This window comes from Sarcophilus harrisii, chromosome 4, assembly GCF_902635505.1.
Source record: "Sarcophilus harrisii chromosome 4, mSarHar1.11, whole genome shotgun sequence".
Taxonomy (NCBI): Eukaryota; Metazoa; Chordata; class Mammalia; order Dasyuromorphia; family Dasyuridae; genus Sarcophilus; species Sarcophilus harrisii.
This window is the reverse complement of record NC_045429.1, coordinates 216,749,139-216,773,661: the sequence shown is the minus strand read 5'-3', so window position 1 is coordinate 216,773,661 and position 24,523 is coordinate 216,749,139. Positions and strand designations below refer to the sequence as shown.

The following is a 24,523-nucleotide window of genomic DNA, read 5'->3' as shown; positions in this document are numbered from 1 at the left end:
TGATAAATCGAGAAGGTAAAGCCATCCCTGATTTTGCTTCTTTGTCACATTTTAGGAAACAATAAAGTAAAAAACGTAGAAATTATCTCTAGCAAAATCAGTGTTATAAACTACGTTTTTTAGGCAGACTAGGGGAGATTAATGAATAAGACACCTTTCTAATGGTGACCAAAAGGACATATTATGCTTATCATAATTGAACTTTGTTGTGTAGGATATGTTTCAACCTATTAAAAGAGGAAGGCCCAAACATTTCTTCAGTACAAAAAGTTCTAGCAAAGCAAGTTCAAGAAGTCACCAACATCAACAAATATTTACTGAGAGCACAAATTATCTGAGACTCTCTGTCTCAATTGCATTTCAAAAGGCTCAATCTCTTACTTCCAAAAGTGCCAAGAGACAAGCAACAAAAGCCTTTTTGTACTATGCTAAGAGGAAGGACAGACCTGAATAAAGAAGAAATGAAATTTTTTAGGTTGGACTACATAGGAATCCAGTGAAAAGGGCAAGAGAGGATCATGTGAATGAATGGCTTCACACTTGACAGGACCTGCTTTCAAGGAATGGGAGGATATGCCTAAAAAAGAGGAGACTGGGGCACAATATGTGAAATGATATCTGAAAAATAACAATTGGATTTTCAAGGGTCATTGCCAGATAGTATCTGGGGATTTCTGTTTCAGTTCAATCTAGCTAAATTTTATTGAAGTAGCATTATTAGTTTTTTGTGATCTCTCGCCCACAGAATTCTCTCTCCTCATTCCTCTTCCTCTCCTTCTCTGGAGATTAGCTCTTCCTATTTCTCCCAAACTAGAAACGGAGCAGCTGTTCATAGGCCGGAGCTTTTTGCCAATGGGAAGTTCTAATCTGTTTTTTTTTTTTCCAACCTAGGCTGATTCCCTTGTCTTTAGGAAGCCTGATGGCCCCTCCCACGTGGCCACTTTCCTGAAGCCCTGACCTCAAGTCACCTGTATCAGTTTTAGAATTGTCAAATGGGTCTTTAGTGTGGTGCAGAGGAAAGAACAGTAGATTTACAGTCTAAGGAATCTGGATTTGAATGTCATTTCTGCTTCTTACTACCATATGACCTTGAATACAGAATCACTTACTTTCCTCTGGATTTCAGGATCTGCATCTGTAAAATGGGGGTAGGGTGGGTAGAGTCCCACTACATAATTTCTGTGGTCTATTCCAGCTCAATGCCTAAGAATCTATAATTTTAGACAATACTTCTATCTCTTGCAAACAATTTCTTCTAATATTTCAGGATGAAAATTTAGACCTGCCACAGATCCACTGGAAAAAAAAAAACTGTAAGGAATCCTTTTCTCCAAACAAGTAAACAAAATAACCTTCAGAATTTGTATCACACAGGAATAAAGGAAATTTGGATGGGTGAAAAATCTTGACAGTACTTTCTTCTTACTTCCAAAAAGAAGACACTGTATATTGTGAATTAACCATTTCATCCAGGTTGGAAGAATGTGACTTTTACAAAAATAGGCTTATATATAATGAGGAATATTCTACCTTCTATGAGGTAATTCTGATTATTCATCTAAATACCTTATAGAAACTTACAATGGAATTCTTCATAGATAATCAAAGACTTTTCTGAGAACACTAATCTAAGTCTATGCTGGCTTTATGGCAAGAGCTGAGAATTTTCTGTTTTAAGAAATCTAAAAGCTTTAAACTCAAGTATTTTAAGAGAACTGACTATAGGAGAGAATTATTTGGAAGCAAGATGGATATGTTCCTGAAGATTACCAAGGAGAAAGATTAGGGAAAGCTAAAAATCCAAATGAACATTTAATCAAAGAGCTAATTTTATTAAATTGTTTTAAAATATTGGTTTTCTTTTCTCTTTTTTGGGGGGGGAGGTGCAGATCTTTTTGGAACAGCTTTTTTTTTTCCTACAAAGTGTTTTGAAATCTCAATCACATCTGTGTCAGCTTGTCATTTTTCAGACATCAGTCAGGAGGGAGGAAAAGAATATCATCATTGAAAAAAACAAACAACCCAACAAATTCAATCACATTACATGGAGAGCCCAAGTTTGTAAAGAAATCAAGAAAGCATCCTTTGCTCTTTTGTGAACTCTGGAAGGAGCAAGAATTCAAATTTGTCCAGGATCCTCTCCCCCTCCCCCCCAATAAAACAAAACCACTTCAGAATCTGCTTTCAACATTGTCTAATATTGAGGGAAGAAAAAGACTACTTCTCATGCTGCCAGTGGTTTGACAAAAATGAAAACGTGCCCACTCCTACTGAATTTCCTGGCAAATTCCTGAAGCAAAAGCTACCTGAAACTCTTGTGCATTCCAGCAGGGTCCTGAAATTCATCCTAAGTTTGCACACGGTGACTTTTTTGAATGCAAATAATATATTGCATGTTTTTGTCTAAAATATACATTAAAAAACCACAAGTATAATTTTCTCTAACTTGAATGCTTGCTGTCTTCAAAAGGGGGAGAGAAGAGGAAAACTTTCCTTCTACTCTGCCCCCCCTCACCCCTAATGCCTATACACATTTCCAGTACAGGGTGGGAATTTCCTTTTAAGTATAACACATAGGGCCAGAGAGAATGAAAGTATTTAAGTTATTTCCTCAGAAAGTAATCATAGTTCTTAGCTAAATTAGATTGGATAAGACACAGAAAAGCAAAGGCATTTATAGAATACAGTGCTTAAATCAAATTCACCACTCAAAAAGTATTGAATAAAATTTAATTTCTACATGGGAAAAGAAAATGAGGATTATTTCTCCTTTTTCTGACTTTGCATTGGTTCTTAAACATCTTAGGTTTGTTAAGGCATGCCTCTTCTTTTCAGCACCTCAGGGATTAAACCAATATACCATCTGGGCTGTCGATCTGTTTGTTGTCTTTCGTTCTTGACACATGACTAGCCCACCTCCTTTCCTAGTCATCTGTACATTTCCTCGATGAGGTCTTTTATGCCACTTTATGAGAGCTGTCATTGGTAAAATGATGCTGTCTGCTTATGCCCATCATGTATCTTTCCTTTGCTGTGTAATTTTAATTTTCATGATTGTGGTCTATGATTTACATATATTGATATTAAAGAGAGATGGGTTTAAAAGATGGGAGAACACGGAATATGGTGTTTATCTCGATTGAAGACAGGTGATTTTTTTTTCAATTTAACAAACAGAAGGAATTAGGAGGGACAAGTTAAATGTAATTGACTACAGGAAAATGAAAAATTTCTATAGAACAAAAAAATATAATTAAAAGAAAAAGAAAAACAATATTGGAAAAATATATGATAAATTTGACAAATTAAAAACTTTTAATTTTAATTTAATTTAATTAATTAATTTATTAATTATTAATTTAATTTAATTTTAATGTAATTATCTCAGAAATAGAAAAAATTCCATAAAACAAAAACAATATAATTAAAAGAAAAAGAAAAATACTATTGGAAAAATATTTATAGTGAATATGATAAATTTAAAAGTTGGCATCTCAAATATATGAGCAATTGTTAAATGGCTGCAGTAGTAATTATGGGTTCACAGTGGTTAAATGGTGCAGAGATAAACTGACAATTTACAAAAGAAAAAAAGATGAATTGTTAATAATATTTGAAAAATAAAAGGCTTATTAACAATCAGATGTGCACATTAAAACCTTAATTAAATTAAAATTTTAAACTTTTGAAGTATCACTTCATACACATAACCATAACACTAACCTCAAGTGTTAGTGGAACTCCAAACTTGTAGAATATTTTTGGAGAGCAATGTGGTAGAAAATAGTAAAAGTTGTAAAAGTTATATAAAATAAAAAGTTTTGTTTGATCTAATAATTCTAGTGCTGGCAACACACCCTGAAAGTGCTACAAAAAACCCCAACAAATAATCTCTCTGTGCAAAATATTTTTTGTGGTAGGATTATATGTCAACACAAAAAAGGAAATAACCTAAATTAACAATAAGGGAATGGTTCAGCAAATTGTGGTGTATTAATGTAATGGAATACTATAATGTAGCAGTAAGGAGTCTGAGACTACTGAAAAATTCTAATCATCCAACTGACATAGCCCAGTCTTCTACTCAATTGTGGCCCCAGTCCATAGTTCATCTCTAAGTGCTACTTTCTTTTTTACAGAATTAAAGTGATGGAATTATGCTTGGACTCATACAATTCTGAGATCATGGATAATTATCAATATCATTTTGATGCTCTCAATGTATGCAATACAGCCATTCCCTTCTTTCTGCAATAAGCTCAAATCTTTCTATGAAAGAAATGTCTGGTGTGTATTTCTGCTGCAGGTTTCTGCTTAGTTGTTATTTCTCCTACCCATGTCTATAGAGTCCCAATATCTTGCTCCCAGAATCCCTCTGATTCTAACCTACCTACCTACTTGAAAATTTGTGTCCTCTGCTACTTCTCCTTCCCTCTATAGCCCATCAACTTTTAATTTTTTCTTATACTAAGCTAGCTCTTTTCAAAGGACACTGAATCTGTTGTACTTTCTCTTCACAGAATTCCTTTCACATCTTCTGAAGTATTGAGTCAGGAAGAAGAGTGCATGCATTTCTTGTCTTTTACACCCACATCCACATTGTTTTTCTGCCATCTATATTCAAATATACCACATTATCTGCAGTTGGAATCTTGTTTAGTTTCCTCTCTAAACACACACATACACTAAAACATTTATCAATCTCCTAACAAATTCTGCTGAATCTTCACTCCTTCTCATCTGTCCACAGAGATGATCATACCCTTGATTTGACCATTACCCACATTCCACTCCATGACCCAGGTAGATCTATGAAATATTTTCCTCTGATCCCTCAATCTCTCTTCCTCTGTTCTACTGCTCCCCCTATTTTCTGTCCTTACCCCAACTACCAGTCCCTTTGTGTCTCATTATTCCCTGCTTTGGCCTCTTTTCCTTCTCTTTAAAATCCTTATATTACAGTTAAACTGACATAACCAAGTAATGTGTGCTGCTGAATCCTCCTGCAGAAAGTCATGCAACCAAGTAGAATGGTTTACTACAAATTTGAGTTTAAGTTTTGTTTACTATAAATTTTGACTGAACCATTGTGACTAATGGGTGATTCTTTTATTCTCTTTTTGGCCCAATCACAATGGTTATTTTACACGTTTTTTCCCCCTCAAATTTCTTATAACACATCTCTTCCCATTCCCCATCAAAGGACATCATCCCCTACTTTAATGAAAAACAGAAACTACTGATCATGAGCTTCTTCATCTTTCCTATTCTATATCTCAAACTTCCTCATTATCATACCTCTTTCTATCTATCTTTGCTCTATCTACACTGTGATGAGGAAGCAGTCCTTCTTAAAAGCAATCCTTCCATTTGTGTTCTTGATCACAATATCACCTATCTCTTCTGGGAGTTTTCTTCCTGATCACTTTCTGCTTTTTTACCTTTACTCTTGCCTTATTCACTGACTTTTCCCACTACTGACTAATATACCCAGGCTTTAACCAAACTTAAAAAATGACAAGAAAAAAAGCTTTCCTTGACTTTGTTATTATCTTAAACTATTATTCTATGTCTTTTATGAGATAACAATGTCATAATCTCATAAATTTAGAGGAGTAGGGGACTGCAGATACATGTCTACTTATTACATGAGGAAACTCAGGCACAAAGAGATTTTGTAATTTTCCCAAAGTCACACAGTATCTGAGGTGGTTTTTGAATTTATGTTTTCCTAATTCTAAGTCAGCCTTTATCCAGCCCATCTCTCCACTTATAAAATCACTGCTCTCATTCAGAGTCAACTCTTCAAAAAGCTTTTTTCCCTCAATAGTATTTTTTTTAAATACATGCAAATGATATATGTAAAGATAGTTTTCAACATTCATTTCTGTAAGATTTTGCGTTTCAATTTTTTTTCTCTCTTCCCTAAAGCAGCAAACAATCTGATACAGGTTAAACATATACAATTCTTCCAAACATATTTCCATATTTGTCATTTTGTGCAAGAAGAATAAGACAAAAAGGGAAAAAACCATAAGAAAAAGCAAACAAGTAACAACAACAAAAAAGGAGAAAATACAATGCTTTGATCCACATCTAGTCTCCATAGTTCTCTCTTTGGATTTGGATGGCATTTTCCATCCCAAATCTGTTAGAATTGTTCTGGATCACCTCATTACTGAGAAAAGATAAATTTATCAAGCTTATCTTCACATAATCTTGTTGTTACTATATACAATGTTTTCTTGGTTCTGTTCACTTCACTCAGAATCAGTTTATGTAAGTCTTTCCAGGCTTTTCTGAAATCAGTCTACAGAGCCAAGCCTTGAGAAGGATGTCTACATACATGTCTCCATTTCCTTTTCCAACTCACTTTTCAGTCTCTTGCAGACTGGCCATACCATTCTACTGAAAGCACTCTCTTTAAGGTTGGCCATCAGAGCATCAATTACCAAATTCAATGGCCTTTTCTCAGTTCTCATTCTACTCAACCCCTCTGTACTTTTTAAAAAATCTTTGACCACTCCTTATTCCTGAAGATCCCTTTGCTTCTATGGCACTGTTTCTACCTTTTTGAATAGTTCCTTCTTAGTTTCTCTCATGTTGTCAACTTCCAGTGCTCTGACCTTGGTTCTCTTCTCTTGTTATGATATCCTCTTTTTTTGGTGACATCAATTCCCTTTGGTACAATCAGTAAGTCTGTGCAAATCGCATACAGATCTGTACATCTAGATCTAATTTTTGTCCTGTGCTCTATCTATACTTGGATGTCCTCATCAGCATCTCAAATCCAAAATGTCCCAAACTGAAGGCAATACATTTTAATCCAAATTTATCCATCTACCAAAGCTTTCCGTTTTTGTTGGGGGGGACAAAACTATTCTTCTAGTCACATATTAGTAACATTGGAATCATCTTTAACTCTTCTCTCTCCTTTACTTCTCCCTAATTTATTAGCTACTAAGTCTTTTTGATTCTACTTCCCTGTTTCATGTGTCTGTCACTTTCTCTCCATTCACCCAGCCTCTCCTCCCAGGCAGGTTTTCATCACGCTTGGGTTTGCCTATTTCAATAATCTATTAATTTCTCTATTCCTAGTCTCTTCCTTTTCCATGTCATTTTCCACATAGTTATTAAGCTGTTATTTCTAAAGCACAGATCTGGTCATGTCACCATTCTACACAAAACCCAAAACAAGACATCTGTCCATGGCTCCCTGTTGTTTCTAGGATAAAGTATAATGTCCTGAGGCTGGCATTTAAAGCCTTTCACAATCTGGCTTCCATTTACCTTTCTAGTCCTATTTCATTTTTTTTATTTGTTTTTTCCTTTTTTTTTTAATTTAATAGCCTTTTATTTACAGGATATATACATGGGTAACTTTACAGCATTAACAATTGCCAAACCTCTTGTTCCAATTTTTCACCTCTTACCCCACCCCCCCCACCCCCTCCCCTAAATGGCAGGATGACCAGTAGATGTTAAATATATTAAAATATAAATTAGATACACAATAAGTATACCTGACCACAACGTTATTTTGCTGTACAAAAAGAATCAGACTCTGAAATATTGTACAATTAGCTTGTGAAGGAAATCAAAAATGCAGGTGTGCATAAATATAGGGATTGGGAATTCAATGTAATGGTTTTTAGTCATCTCCCAGAGTTCTTTTTCTGGGCATAGCTAGTTCAGTTCATTACTGCTCCATTAGAAATGATTTGGTTGATCTCGTTGCTGAGGATGGCCTGGTCCATCAGAACTGGTCATCATATAGTATTGTTGTTGAAGTATATAATGATCTCCTGGTCCTGCTCATTTCACTCAGCATCAGTTCGTGTAAGTCTCTCCAGGCCTTTCTGAAATCATCCTGTTGGTCATTTCTTACAGAACAGTAATATTCCATAATTTTCATATACCACAATTTATTCAGCCATTCTCCAACTGATGGACATCCATTCAGTTTCCAGTTTTTAGCCACTACAAAAAGGGCTGCCACAAACATTCGTGCACATACAGGTCCCTTTCCCTTCTTTATAATCTCTTTGGGATATAATCCCAGTAGTAACACTGCTGGATCAAAGGGTATGCACAGTTTGATAACTTTTTGAGCATAGTTCCAAACTACTCTCCAAAATGGTTGGATTCGTTCACAACTCCACCAACAATGCATCAATGTCCCAGTTTTCCCGCATCCCCTCCAACAATCATCATTATTTTTTCCTGTCATCTTAGCCAATCTGACAGGTGTGTAGTGGTATCTTAGAATTGTCTTAATTTGCATTTCTCTGATTAATAATGACTTGGAGCATCTTTTCATATGACTAGAAATAGTTTCAATTTCTTCATCTGAGAATTGTCTGTTCATGTCCTTTGACCATTTTTCAATTGGAAAATGGCTTGATTTTTTATAAATTAGAGTTAATTCTCTATATATTTTGGAAATGATCTAGTCCTATTTCATAATGCTTCCCTCTACACATTCTACTTTTCAGTCAAACTGACTGGGTAGTTTTTCCCTATATAAGACATTCCATTTTCCACCTCCATGCCCTTGAACAGGAGTTACCTATGTGTAGAATTTGATCAGTCAACAACCATTTTTAAAGCACTTATGCTCCAGGCACTGTGCCAAATGCTGGCTGTACACAGACAGAACGAAAAAATTGTTCACTGCTCTCAAGAAACTCACATACTAATAGGGGTGAAATTATGAAAACCCCAAAACAAAATACAAATGTACAAATAGATACAGTATAAGTGCATCTATTCTTTGTGAATCTGAGGGGAGACACTAGTAGTCAGGGATGAAGGGTGGAGACAAGGAAGGACCTCCTACAGAAGTATTTGAACTGAGTCTTGGAGTCCAGGGAAGTCAGGAGGTAGCAATGAGGAAGGAGAGCATTCCAAGCATGGGAGAGAGCCAGTGAAAAAAGCACAGTCAGGAGGATGGAGTGACATTTGCAAGTAACAATAGCAAGAAGGGAAGCACTGCCAGACTGCAGAGTACATGAAGGAGAGCAGAGAAGAAAAGACTGGAAATACAGGAAGGATGGACTGATCTACTTTTTTGGAAACTCGCTTTGACAGCTGAGAGGAGGATGGATTGGAGTGGGGAAGGAGAACAAGCAGAAGGCTACCGCAATAGTCCATATATGAGATGAGGAGGACCTGGACCAGGATAGCAGCTGTGTTGGTACAGAGAAGGGTATGAGAAATGTGAGGGTAGGAACAATAAGGCTGGGTAACAAATAACTAGTAACAGACTGTATATGGGGAGTGAGTATGAAAGAGGAGTTGGGGATGATACCGAGGTTTTATGAGCATGGATGACTTGGGAGGCGGACAATGCCTTTGACAGTTAAGAGAGACATTCAGAGAAAGGTAAGGTTTTGGGAGAGATAATGAGTTCTGTCTTAGATAAGTTGAGTTTGGGATGTCTGTAGCAAAGCTTCTTATGTGAGTCATGATCCTAAATAGTGTCTTGTAACTAAATGGGATTGCAAAATTATGATTTATTATCACTAAATGTTTGATATATATATATAATGTATTATAAACCTATTTTATATACTTATAAACCCAGGGTGATATAAAAATTTCTCAAGTGAAAAAGGATCATTGAGTGGAAAAAGTTTAAGAAGCCCTGATTTATGGGATGTTCAAGTGATTTGAGACTGGAGCTTGGGAAAGAGAGTTGGTCTGCATGTGCAGATGTGGGAATCATCTGCACAGAAAGGATAACGGAACTCAAGGAGGCTGATTACCAAGTGAGATAAAATAGTGAGAGAAGGGCCTTGGAGATTAGTGAGCATGATGTGAATAAAGATGAATCAAAAGAAACTTAGAAGGAATGGTCAGACACGTAAGAGAGATAACAGGAGAGAACAGTGTCATGAAAATTCAGAAGAAAGCATTCAAGAGAAAAGGGTAATTCCTGTCAAAGGCTACAGAATGCCAAGAAGGATGAGGATGAAGAAAAGAAATTTAGATTACCTCTTCCCTGTCCAAGTTGTTAGTATTATTTGCCCCTTGCAATTATTTTTATTTACTCTTGTATTTACTTTTCTAATTATTTGTCATGTTCCCTAATAAAATATAAATTATCTTTGTGTTCCACCCTAGCCCTACCATCATCTCTAGGGACTTCAGTATTTATATTGATAGCTCACACCTTGTTTTCCCAGTTCAACAACCTCCTCAGTTCCCATGACTGCCATTTCCCATTCTATCTCAGTCACCCACAGTGGTGTCACACCTAAGATCTCACCATCATATGAAACTACTCCACCTTTAAGTCATGAACTCTGAAATGCCCCTTTGTGATCATAATCTCTCATAATTCCACAAGCACACTCCTGAGCCTATTTTTTCACTCCTATCCTGACCGTGGGAGTTCAAGGCAAGTCTGCAAGCATTTATTAAATGTTTACTGCATGCCAGCCACTATCCTAAGCTCTAGACACACTAAAAAAAGGTGAAAACAGTATTTGCTCTTAAGAAGCTCACACTGTTATTTTAAATTCAATTTTAATTTTCAGTTCTGAATTCTTTTCCTTTCATTTCCCCTCCTATCCCCATTGAGAAGGCAAGAAAAACCAAAATCATTAATATGTATATGCACATATGTGTGTATAAATAAATAATATACACACATACACAACAGTCAAAAAGAAAGGAGGAAAGAACAAAGAAAGAAAAAAAACACATTCTAATCCATACTTCAAGTATCAGTTTCCTATCTAGAGATGTATAACCTTTTAGAATTGTGATCGGTTATTGTATTGATTAGAGATGCTAAATCTTTCAACACTGTCCTTACAGTATCATTGTTATCATATAAATTGTTCTCTTGGTTCTGCTCACTTCTTTTTGCATCAGTTCATATAAGTCTTCCCAGGATTTTTTTTGGAAACTATCTCCTTTGTAATTTCTTATAGCACAGTAGTATTCCACTGCATTCCAAACCATAATCTGTTTAGCCATTCCCCAACTGATACCACAGAAAGAGCTGACATAAGTATTTTTGTATATCCAAGTCCTTTCTCCTTTTCTTTGATCTTTTTATGGTAGTATCAATGGATCAAAGATCATGCATGATTTAATAGCTTTGGGGGCACAGTTTCAAATTACTTTTCAGAATGGTTGGATCAGTTCACAGTGAGAAGGTCACATTCAAATAGCGTAGACAACATGTAAATAAGACAGGTACATGGAAGATAGACAGAAGAGATGGAAGTCAATATCAGAGAGTAATCACCAGCTGCTAGAGGGTTTGAAAAAGGCCTCTTGCTGAGGATCAGATTAGAGATGAATCCCGAAGAAAGTCAGAGAAGCTAAGAGGCAGAGGTCAGCAAGGGAGATTTTATGTGTCAGGAACAGCAAATAGAAGAATGTTGCTGGATCTTAAGCCATGTGAAGTGAAGTATAGAAAGACTTTAAATTTACAAAGATTCCAGGTTACATAAAGAGCTTTAAATGCCAAACAGAAATCCTCGAGTTAACAGTTTGTCAGTTTATAAAGTGAAGACTGAGGGGTGGGGTAAGGTGGGGTGACATGTCCAAATAGAAATTATCTTCTCCCCCATCCCAACCACTTAAACCAACATATCCATCCCTTATTTCCAAACTCTCCTATTTCAATCAGAGGCACCAATATCCTTCCAATTTCCTAGGAATCACTCTCAGCCCCTCCATTTCTAATCTGTTGACAGATCTTTGCTGAATTGAATATTAAACTTCTTGAAGGCAGTGATTGAATTTTATTGCTTTTTATATTCCTCTTTTCACATAGTACAGGGACTTGTAAATAGGAAGTGATTTTAAAAATTGCTATTGACTGGACAAGAAAGGACATTAAGGGTCTAGTTCATATGTCTACCTTTTAAAAGGTTTATATTGAAACTATCCAGTTAAGATAATGATTTGCTCTATTTTTAAAGTACTTGGAAGAGGGAATTCCATAGCTTTCTTTGGTATCCTATTTTAGGTTTCATCAAATTTTTTTGTTACAAAATCCTTCCTACTTCAAATCCCTTTATGCTTTAGCTGAAGGTTTGTTTCTTCTTGTTTTTGTCCTCAGGGAAGTAAGAGAATGGTTAGTCAACATCTTCTCTTGCAGCCCATAAATAGTGGCGTTTGAAGCTCTTGACATAAATTTCAAACTCCTCAGCAAGAGCAGCTTGAATATTTCATGGATTTAACTCATCAGTATATTCCTAAACTAGACATTTGCCCATTATCACCCTAGAAACTGCTGCTTTCTGAAAACACATGCAATTTCTATCTTGACTTGCACTTTTCTTCATTTTCTTCTCTTTTGCTTTCTCTCATTATTTCTTGGCCAGTTTGCAGATTTATATCTTTCTATTTGTAGATCATAATTCACCTGGGTGATTCACAATTCAACAGAATTCAAAACTCAACACATTAAGTACAGTTAGGAGGCAGAGATTAAAAAGACAAAAATAAAATAGCTCCAGCCTTTAAGAAGCTTATCTTCAGCTAGCAGAAGGTTCATGGATAAACAAATATAACACATATGTAAGAAAAAAATTTGGGATGGGTGGAACACTAAAGAATGAGACTTATCTTGTAGATGACCTTTTGAGTTGAACCTTAAGGGGCTCTAAGGACACTAAGAGGTGGACTTGAAGGTAGAAAGCATTCATGGCATGAGGGTTTTTGTCCTAGAGGCAACTGGGAGCCATTGAATCTTTCTGAGCAGGGAAATGACATGGTTATATTTGTGCTGTAGAAACATTAATTCTTCAGCTTTATGGAAAATGAACAGGAAAGTAGAGAGGTGGATTCAGGGAGATCAGTTAGAGAGCTGTTTACAATAGTGCATACAGGAGGTTAACCAGGTCTAAACTAGGGTGTTTATGGGGAGAAGGATGGAAACTTCTGTTTCATTGGACAAACATCCAAAGCATAAGTATTCTTATAACCTCTTTTAGACTAAAAGAAGAACCAATGACTAGAAGGAAAAAACATCAACAACAAAAACTGGGTTTACTTACTTAGGGATATAAGTTGGAGATAAAAAGAAAGAATAATTTCCAAATGATAAAGGATTCCCATAACTGAATGTTCATCTTTAAATAATCACAGTCTGCTACTAACTTCCATCAGTTTTTTATACCTTATCTCAGGCTAATATTCTTGAGTTTCCTGTCCTTTTCCATAGAGGATAGCAAAAGATCAACTATAGTAAGCCTTCAGAAAAAGTTTCTATGATTTAACTTCTTACAATTGTATATAATTATATATTCCATTTTGAACTGCTTTGTATCCACAAGACCCAACAAGTAAGCAGTCATTTGTTAGCAGAGATCTATTCTATTCATATTATTTCTTGCAAGGCATATAATCTATATGGGGCTTTTAGAAGAAAAAATATCTTTCCATTTTGCACATGAAAAATATAAAGATCAGGAAATCAAGCAAGCAAAAGCAAAAATAAGAAATAGGATGAAAACAGGGGAAGTGAAAACAAGGGGAATAATACAAAGAAAGGTAAAAGAGGAAGAAGAAGAGCTTTATTTTCTTTTTTCTTTTTTTTTTTTAAGGTGAGGTTAAAGAACAACAATCTAGGAGAGTTGTCTACATTAACCAGTTGGAGGCCTGTAATTGTTGACCTCTTGTATCCTTTCTTTGATTTTCTTCTAAACCAAGTCATCCTTACATTGGCTAAATACCAGGTTTTTGGTTTTTTTTTAAAATCCCGGCTGGTTTCTTCTTGGCTTGGATGGGAACAGCTGCCAGTATTTCTCTCTGCTGCCAGTCAAGAAATGTGCTCATGCTGGATGCCTGGCTCAATCCCACCCAGGGTGCTGAATGCATTAACTTTCTAACACACAGCTTTTTGCCAGCCTAGAAACCCAAGTCCATCTTTGAACAGTTCTTTTTGTAGTAATTTACAAATCCTGAAGGAAGAGCCAATGTCATTTAGGAAGGGAGTAGACAGATTTCAGGGGCTTAAGTCAAGGTAATGAATTTTATCAACTATATCATATTAATGGAAATTAACATGATAGAGACAGTATAAGAAATGATGACATTAAATATTATCATCTAATCAGTCCACTTAAATTCACCAAATTTCTAAATCTCTGACTATTAAGTGACTGATTTAAAATATCAAAACATATCAGAACTGTAACATTTAGTGCCTGATGTTTCAATTTTAATTAGCATGCATTTACAATGGTTAATGTGGCAAGATGACCATACCTTCCCAAAGGTTAGAGAGGATATTAGAATAGATCCATAAATAGATCAGTAAAATCTGAAATACACTTGAATCAGTAATGCTGAGTTACATCTTTCTAGAGGTAACATAGTGGACAGATTTTTGGTCTCATAATCATTAAGACATGGATTGATATTCTGCCTCTCAGTATCACAGAAAAAAACTTGTTTAAGTTTTTGATGAGTTGCTGATATGCATTCAAAAAAAAAAAAAAAAAAAAAAAAAAAAAAAAAAAAAAAAAAAAAAAAAAAAAAAAAAAAGAGTTCCTCAAAGTTTTTTCAGCAATTCCAGGTGTTCTTACCATATAGTAAATTTCTTTCAAAATCTCTTTACTTATTTCAACTACACACCCAGAAATGTCATGAAAACCTCTAACAATGGACCAGCAGCCTGGAGGAGTTTTGGAGATATTCCAAGTTCTTTAATGGATTTTGAATCCCATTAGGTTATTAGATAACTTCTTTGGTCTTCGGGAATTTGTGGGAGTAAACAGTAGAAAGAGAAGAAAGAGAGAGAAAAAGAGAGAGAGAGACAGAGATAGATAGAGAAATATATATAGAGAGACACACAGAGAGAGGCAGAGAGATAGAGGCACAGAGAGAGAGAGAGACACAGAGAGAGAGGCAGAGAGAGACAGAGACAGAGACACACAGAGAGAATCAGAGACACACACACACACAGAGAGAGAGAGAGAGAGAGAGAGAGAGAGAGAGAGAGAGAAGGAAGGAAGGAAGGAGGGAGGGAAGTAGGGGGAGAGAGAGAGAGAAAGAGAAAGAAAATAAAACTCAACTGTTTTGGCCTCAACTTTGGATATTTTAGCTGGGCATTTATATGTTTTTGTAATTCAACTTTTCTTCCTCTCTGTTTAATTGAAAACTCAGTTTTCTGGAAGTAAAAGATAAATGAGAAATTTAATCAATGTTTCTCTTCTGTTCAGCTTCTAGACTCAAGATCTGAATTAAATGGTTTTGTACTTTTATTGGCAAAGTAGAGCAGGTAATAACAGTGAATAAGAAACCTAAGAAGTATTGGCTCTTTCTCAAGTAAAGTACCACTATACCATGAATGACTCAATCTTCTACTCAAGAGCTATTACTTGCAATGATGAAGCAATGTTAATTGGATAATGGCCTGCTGCCAGTTGATATTGGCATGACCTACAATACCCTGGCCTACAGCCATGTATGCCTTTCTATCACACCTTTTTATTTTTTTATTTTTTTGTGATTTGGATGGGAAGTGGAAACTATTAAAAACAAACAAACCTCTCCCAAGTGCTATTTAACTTCTTATCATGAATTTAAAAGTTTAACTAAGTGTCTTGTTAAAAGGACAGAATTTTGTGATTAAATAACACAAAGTAATTGTTATGAATACTGATCAAATGAGAACTTTGCAGGCTTGAACTCTGTCTAGAAGACGTTAATTGAGGTGGCTAAGAAATGACACAAAAAATTTTTGACAGAGAAATAAAATATAAAGGGCATTTCTACTCTACCCATACATGAAAATGATCCTAAAAATAAACTTAAACAAACTGATTAAAGAATAATCACAGAAACAGACAAGTAATATTGTCAGCTTTTTTTTCCATTTTTTTAATTTTAAAAAATTAAATGCTATTGCTATTCCAGATCACATGAGATTGAAACAACACATATACGTGGAACATTGGCCAGAGTGGCTTTTAAAATATGGCTTTGAAATCAGGTCACTGAACAACTTCCAAAGGAATTTGAACTCGCTTGTTCATGTGCACAAGTGTCTTGGGTTCGTGTATATATATATTCTATCTCAATTGCTAAAAGAGGAATATAACTCTTTAGCATTTTCTTTAAATAGGCCTTAATGGCCCTGATATTTCAAAATGGAAAGGTTTTCAAACAGCTTGCATATTTCAGTTTCAATATTAACAACTGCTTGGATTTCTTTCACTTGGTACATTATTCTCCCCTTCCCAAATAGCACCGTCCTGAAAGTCAAATTTTAGTAGCAGTTGCTCTAATTTTAATAGTTTCATTTCACTGTACATCTATTTAACTGTGAAGGCCAAGTCAGAAGCTTGGAAGGTACCTTTGTAGATAGAACACTGGATTTAGGGTCAGGGAAATCTCAGTTCAAATCCAGCCTTAGACATTTACCAGTTTCATGAACTCAAGCAAGTAACTTTTGCTTACCTCATTTACTAATTTGTAAAATGAAGATAACTACAGTATTTATTAGAGTTGTTGTGAAGATCAAATGAGCTATTTGTACAGAGCAAAATAAAAAAAAACCTTTTGTAAATCTTAAAAGAGCTATATTGATGTTAGCTATTATTTAGAAATTTCAGAACTATCAAAGGGAACTTGACAACTTCTTAGGTATTCCATGGCTAGTTACCTGATGTACTATGAATCTTATTTGCTTTAAAAAAAAAACAACACAGTAAAGTCTCATTAGTGGATCTTGGAAATCTACACCATAAATGTTAATGAGGAATTCTTGGTAAGGTATATTTCAGCAGAGAGGGTTGGGTTCCTTTCTGATATCAATAATGTTCATTGTTTATAGAGCATTCACTTTCTGAGAGATTTAATTGAAAGCACAGATGATGTGTCATCCATCCTTACCACATCCCTCCTGATGTGGCTGGTAACTAGCATTATTACTTTTTTTTCACATCCATAGAAAAATTAGGGCCTATAAAGTAACACCTTTCTTAATGTCCTAAAACTGAAGCAGAAAGGGTATGTGATAGTCCATATTTCCCAAAATCTGTGTTTGGACTATTCAATAATACCTAGTAGTTCTCAAACTCTTGAAACTGGCAGCCCTCAGGGAAATCCCATTCTTCCCATAAACACCTGTGGTCATAAACCAAGAAGTCTAATTATAAATGTTTGTTTGCAGAAACTATAAATATTATACCTATTACCTTCCCAAAATCTTATTCCTTTAACTCTTTCGGCTCTCTGCTTTGCTTTCCTTCCCTTCATGCAATCTGTCTACTTCCTTGGCCCAACATCTTTTCCCTTCCCCCTCAAACATTTGCTTCTATCATAAAGTCTCTGCACACTTCTGAATGCTGAATCCTACCCAGGTTAGGAGGAGGAGAGAAGGTACCTTCCCTAAAAGAGGATTAGGTTGGAGGTAAATTGCCATGTCAGGATTGGGAAGAAAATGAAGGTAGGGGGGCTATTCTGTGGTCCCTGATATAACTGCATAACCAGTACTATAAAATCCCAAGCCCTTCCTTCCCCTTCACATCTATCTGTCTGTTCTAATGCTGGAACAGGTTTTGTGATGAGGCTGTTCAGCTTTGTTGGCATTAAGCATGTTCTCTTATATCAAATGCTGGAGCAAACTTCAAATGAGAATCTGATCAGCCTTCCTACCTCCTGGAAAGATTATGCCTAAGCTTTCTTTCCTTTAAAGACTTTTAGATCACTCAGTTTATGTGGTTAACAGTCCTTGTTAGGAGCCATGTGTTGCAGTAATTAATGTTCTCCTATAACCCATAATTTAATTCAGTGATAAATACATTTCTTTTTTAAATGTTATTTTTTCAATGAACAAAAATTCATTCTTCCTCTTCCATTCCTGACTCACCATTAAGAAACAAAAGAAAAAACAACAATGCATTTTGTTTTCTAAGTCACAGAGAATGGCAGAAAAATAATTAGAAAAATTAAAATAATTAAATCAAAATAAAATAACAGTAATAAAAATTAGAAAAATAACATGCACAGTCAAGAAAAACAAATTCCTACACTGTCTTTGTCAAAAAAAGTCTCATTCTCCACTCTGGAATAACATTACCTCTCTATGTACAATAGGGAGGCGAGTAATACACTTTATTATGGAATCATGATTGGTCATTGTTTTGATAAGAATTTTTAAGCCTTTCAAAACTGTTTCTACAATGTTGTTCAAATTCCTTTCTTTAGTAAGGATTTTATTTTTTAAAAGCATATTTTAAAAATTACTTATGTGAGATGTATGTTGTTTACTCTAGACTTCTTTTTTCCTTACAGTACTTCAGCTAAAAACTATATAACCTCAATTCAATCTTGACAAAGTTTCCTGAGTCAGTTACTCTTTCTGTTGGAAAAAAAGGGGCTCTGCACTCATTTATTAAAAGTATACGCTGCCCCTGGCCACATGTGACAAGTGCACATAAGATGATATGCGGGCCAAACTGTAGCTAACCAACCTGTCCTCCTCTTCTCAGTCTTGGTGTGAATCTCCCATCATCTACTGTGGGATTGTCAAGCATAAGCACCACTTTCCAAGCACTCCAGAAGGATAGGGGTAGAGGTGTGAAGGTAAATGTTTAACAACAAATTCTCCAGAAAAAAGTACCCATCAGACACTTAAATTTAGTCTTCATTATTAATATTCCCTCCTCGTTGCTTTTTCATGTGGCTGCTTTTTGAGTTGTAGAGACTCGCATTGAGAATTTAACAACTGGCTTGTCAGAGCTGGCTCTGACACCTTCCTGGAAGAGGTTGGACCTCTGGCTGCTTTTATTCTTTGATGGATCTGTGATCTCACTAATGTTGATACTCCCTTCAATGAGGCAGCTTGCAAGCTATTTTTGCTTGGCCATCCTGCATGATTATCACAGACATGCTCCTTTAAATCCCTGGGAGTTTGTACTGATTATTCTCCATGCTTGGAGCATAACCTTTCCCATTTCAAACCCTGGCTTCATTAAGGGTTTTTTCCCCTAATTTCCCCAATTATTATAGTAGTCTCTTTATGTTTATTCTGTGCATATAGAGTTTTACTCTATATTTATTTTGTATGCCATGATCTATACCTGTTATGTGTCCTATTAAGATTGTAACTTCTTTGAGGGCAGAGACTGGTTTATGGTAATCATTAAAAGACATGCTGACCATTTTATTGATTCTTCACAGGGAGTCCACCTGGAGATATCAATGGAGCAATTGGGCTGTCTACTCATCACTATATAACTAACCTATTTATTTTTAACATTTGTAAAAAAATGTAATGATATCCTTTGTGTCACTTTTCTTGTATAATTCTTCATTGGTATCATGGCACAGCTTGCTATAGTGTTGGCATGTATTTTTTAAAATGTTATAAATGCAGAGTAGGATTTCTTTATGATGAGACCAAATATCCTTATTTTTGAAGGAAATTTGTACAGAGAGGCTTATATGTCACATCTAAGAGCAGCCATTATGCTGCGGCTCTCTGAACTTGTAAACTGAGAAATATTTACCTATGAATATACTTTTTCTCTTATAGTTGACACATCCAGAAGAAGATACTCCAGTGACCTGCAGCCAAGGCTCCATCACCTTGGCAAAATGCAGCCAAAGAGAATTATGTTCATAGAAGTACATCTGAGGAGGTTATTTATTGGATGGTTAGCACACAGAGTGGACTTCTGAAAAAATATATATAATTTCCTGGCAGAATCTGTCTAGACCAGTTCTCTTACATACTTTTTTTTTGAAAAGCATGGAAAAGAACAAAAGTGGATATTTAGCATGATCTCATAGGGTTTTGTTTTTCATAATAATTTACTTGATTAAGATACAGCAAAATCAAGTGGGAGTGGGACAGGTTTGAGGGAGGCAGATGCACCAGAAGGGAATGACAATAATCAGATGTGAGGTGATGAGGATCTGACACAGAGTGGTTATAGTGTTAGAGGAGAGAAGGGGTTGTATTTGGGAAATGTTTCAGAGGGTAAATAGATTGGGCTGAGTTACAGATTAGATATTGGGAACTGAGAGATAGTGAGGAGTCTAGGTTAACAAGCCTGAGGATCTGGGAATATGGTTTTGCTCTAAACTAGTAGGGAAGGTAAAAGGTGGAGAGGGCTTAGGGAGAAAGATAATAAACTCAATTTTGGACATGTTGTACATCCAGATATTTTATATGTATGTCTGTAGGTGTGTGTGTGTGTGTATGTCTACTGCCCATTCAGTCTGAAATGTTTGAAAGGAACTTAGCAAGGAGACTAGAGGTCAAGAGAGGCTGGGGCAGGATAGGTCGATTTGAGAACTGTCAGCAAAGAGATGGTAATTAAATCCAAGGGACAGATAAGAGAAAAGGACTCAGGACAGAATCCTATGGGATTCCCATGATTAGTGGTGCAAGCTGGATGACAATCCAGCAAAGGAAATGGAGAAAAAGTGGACAGATGAGTAAAAGGAGAACAAAGAAAAGGTGAAAACCCAGAGAGAAGAGAGTATAAAGAGGAAAGGGTGATCAAAGCTGTCAAAGGCTGCAGAGAAGTCAAAGAAAATGAGAATTGAGAAAAGGCTGTTGGATCTGGCAACTAAGAGAACATCAGCAACTTTGGAGAGAGCAGTTTTGGTGGAAAGGTAGAAGAACAGAGTGTGAGAAATTAAGAAGAGAAAGCGAAGGTAGCTATCACAGGCAATCTTTTCAAGGTTAGCCATAAAGGATAGAAGAGACATAGAACAGAACAACAATTAGGGGGCAGAAGGAATCAAGTAAGGTTTTTTGGAGGCTGCAGGAAACATTGGCATATTGTAGGCAGTAGGGAATGAGCCATTAGGTTCATTAGAGTGACAAATAAGTGTTGGAGTGGGGATGACAGAGATGAAGGAAATGGGATGAAATGGGATCAACTTGAGCAGGTAGAGGAGTTAGCCTTAATAAGGAGTAAGGCCACCTTATTTTATGAGCCATGTGTGAAAGACTATACAGGGACAGAAGATATTTGAGCAGGAGATGAGAGATAATGTATGTAAAGTGCTTTGTAAATCTCAGAGTGTCAGATAAATGCTAGCTAATATATAGGAATAATTTTTGAAAGATCTATGTTTGTATTGAGCTAGAAATTTCTTCTAATAGTTCATGTACATGCTTGCTATTTAATACATCTTTACCTTTCTTTTGAGCAGTCTTGTACTGCTATTTATTGGGACTTGGCTTACCAAGGATTCTATTTTCTAATGTCAGGGAGTAACCCAAGAATTCTGGCTTCAATAGACTTTGGGGGAGTAGAGGGTATTTCTTGCTATCTTTTTCTTGTTTCAGAAAGAGAAAAGTCTCTTTATAAAATAGGTAGGTTTTGATTGGACAGAGGCTTTCTTATTGCTTGTACCTATAGTTTTCAGGGAAGTAAGTTGCTGTTCTTTGAGCAATCAGATTTTCAGGGTAGGATATTATAAGAACAAAAGAGGCTGAATTAAAAAATTGAGAGTCCAAAGTTGGGAATGAGATGTAAGATTCCACTTTGCTCCCATTTCGAAACTCCTTGCAAACTTTCAAGGAGTCAAAGAATATGCAGAGAAGTGAATGATCATAGGTTAGTGCCAGGAGTTGTTGTGAACTGGTTGATCTGACCAAGATACATGAAGTTTTAATCAAGTATGTGGGTTTTTTTTCTTTATTGAGAGTGTTTCTGCATTAAATGTCAGAAAGTATTGGGAAATAGCAGTCAGGTGTATATGTTTGAGGCTGTGCTAATTATCTTTTATTTACCACTTTAAAAAATTGGGAACTTATTTATGGAAATATACCATATCACAGATTTCAGTGGGATTTTAACCTGGAAATTGTGGCTATTCAGTTGTCACTAGAAACAATGAAAAACCTACCTTTTAGAACTGCTCTAAGCTGATTTCATAAAAATCGGAGAATAAGTATATTTACTTTATCTTTATTCCTTAGTAAAATGGAGTAATTATAAAATTCTGAGTGGAAAGCTTTAACTATGCACTAAATAGAATGCTATAAATTATGCAGAAAGTTGAGAAGATATGGAACTCAGTGATCAGTTTACACATGTCTGGGAAATATGTAGAAATCAATCAATCAATATAATCTTGCTGACCTTTTATCTAGAATATAAATACCCAGAAAATTCAAATAGCACGCCTTTTTGTGAGTAGGAGTATCCTGTCTAGGTAAGAAGAGAGCAAGGACAAACAAGTTATAATAAGAACAAAAGCTAGCATTTATATAGTGCTTTGAGATATGCAAAACACGTTATAAATAATATCTGTTTTATCCCCACAACGCTAGGAAGTAGATGCCATTATTCTTCTTATTTTTATAGATGAGGATATGAAGCAGACAGGGGTTTAATGATTTGTTCAGGGTCACACAACTAGTAGGTGTCTGAAACTGGATTTGAATTCAGGTCTCCCTAACTCTAGGTTTAATGAACCATCTAATTTCCTCTAAATAAACTGTTGTTAGGAAATTTGATAAAAAAGGAGACTTACTGGGTATGGTATAGCCTTTCTCATCAAGATCACCATATATAGTGGTAACTGACCTAGGGATATTATAAGATCTAAAGTTCCATATGATTCATCAAAAGGTGAGAAAAATAATACTCGGAATAATTGTCCTGATAAATTTATTTTATTGTATTCTGATTCTTTGAAAATTGGCAATATGTATGTAATATATTTAATAATACTTACATAACTAGAATCCTCAATTTCCACCATATCTTACTACTAGACCTTTTTAGGTCAAAGGTTTACAGTAAAATCTCACATCATTATAAAGTTGAGACAATGTTTGCATTGTTTAAAATGAAGCATTTCAAACAGGAAAAACTATGATAGTGCCTGATTTAATGCAGAATATTTTCTGCCAGTCCAGAAAAGAGAAATAAAGGTTCCTAAGTCTTATTATTATTTCTTGCCAATTGTTTATAATATGTCCCCTCAAAACAATTTTTACAACTGATCAAGCTGATCTATCTGTCAAATGGGTATTAGACTTCTTATCTGGCAGAGATGTCTAAGCATTGATAATGAAGTACCTCCAAAATTAGCCTATAAAGTTATTTTTAAAAATCTTGGATGTTCGTGCATTTACTACTTTCAAACTCTTTGCCACTACACTGTTAGTCAGTAGTAAAAAATTATATGTTTGGGTCAGAAAGATTTGTTTAAGTTATAGTCCTGACAATGTCTGAAAGAAAGAAAAATCCAGGTAAAAGGATTCCATTGCAGGTGTAAGAAAGCCAACAGGAAGCCTTAAGATGCAATGCTTTGATTCCCATGGGTTTCTTTCAATCTGAACCTGAACAAAATTCCTAAAAATGATCCTCATTGGGGAAAAGAAATCTAGGAGAGAAATGGGCAGGGAAAGATTCAAGTAGCTGTACACAAGCTAGGAAATTAAGAGAAACATAGTTTAAAGGATTGATGGTCTTCCATGGGGCAGCTTATCTTAGCAGGTTCTAAAGTTCAATCAGAACCACTGAATTAAATCTCTGCTCCTAAACTGCAAAGCCACCTAGTGATCCACTAACACAGACATACCAGGTGCAGCCACAGAAAGGAATGAGAGAAGTTCTTGTAAGGTATTTTCAATAATGGCAAACAAGGCAAGTTTACTCATCTGAGAGCTTTTGTCATAGCAGCTGTCAGAAAGCTTGGTTGTTTGCATTCCTCTCTTCCCACTAGCCCCTCCAAGGAAGGTCCTGTGAACACTTTCGCTCCTTCATTCTCAAGGGAAATCCAACAATCCTGAAGCCCAATGAAACTGAAAAATCATAGTGGCAGTCATTGATTCAAACCCTCCAAGAGCTGTACCATCCTTGGACGGGCACACTCATAACCAGAAGGATAAGTGAACAGGGTTAGGGCTGTGGGCCACACAGAAGGCTGGGCTCCTTTCAAATAAGATGATTTACTCATAACCAGACTTCAGAGACTTCCAAGTCCCGCTCCTACTGAGCGTGAGGTTTCAGATCATTAAGACTGTGAGAGGGACACAATGCGTCACTTCGAGCAAATGAGCGCGGACACAAATCAACATTAAGTGACCAGTCACCACCTTTAACTGTAACAAAGAAATATACCGTACCTCCTCAGGCAGGCTGACAACCAAGTCATGTTTCGTCTGCCCTACCAGAGCTTGCCAGAAGTATTCGCTGCATGCTGCCAACACAGCTCGGTGGGCTCGAAACTCTTTCCTTTCCACAATCAAAGTCACATCACAAAGAATATCCTTCTTCCGCTGGTCATTGAGGCACAGGAGGATATTGGTACAATGGACTGTTGACTCATACACATACATGGGGGATTCAGTCTTCTCATCCACAGACATTCCGTTCACACCCTAAAAGAGAAATAAGAGTTATTTTAGTTATCAGAGTTTGAGAAGGACACACGTACACACACATACACACAACAGTGGGAGAGAAAATGAGAGTGGCAAACAAAGATGACATCATGGTTTCTGTGTCCTGCATGAACCTAGGCAGCAAGTGGTAAAACTGCTGATCAGCACATTAATTTTCTGCTACAA

At 35.9% G+C, this 24,523-nt stretch overlaps 1 protein-coding gene across 3 annotated transcripts in view; it reads right to left on the bottom strand.

The window, feature by feature from the left end:
- The window catches only part of BACH2 (BTB domain and CNC homolog 2), a 416,861-nt gene that overhangs the window by 74,938 nt on the left and 317,400 nt on the right, over positions 1–24,523 (bottom strand). For all 3 annotated transcript variants that reach the window (XM_031964518.1, XM_023503111.2, XM_023503110.2), the window contains one exon: positions 24,080–24,334. In XM_031964518.1, the coding sequence (XP_031820378.1) occupies positions 24,080–24,322 (243 nt within the window). In that variant the 5' untranslated portion in view covers positions 24,323–24,334. The remainder of the gene's footprint in view (positions 1–24,079; positions 24,335–24,523) is intronic.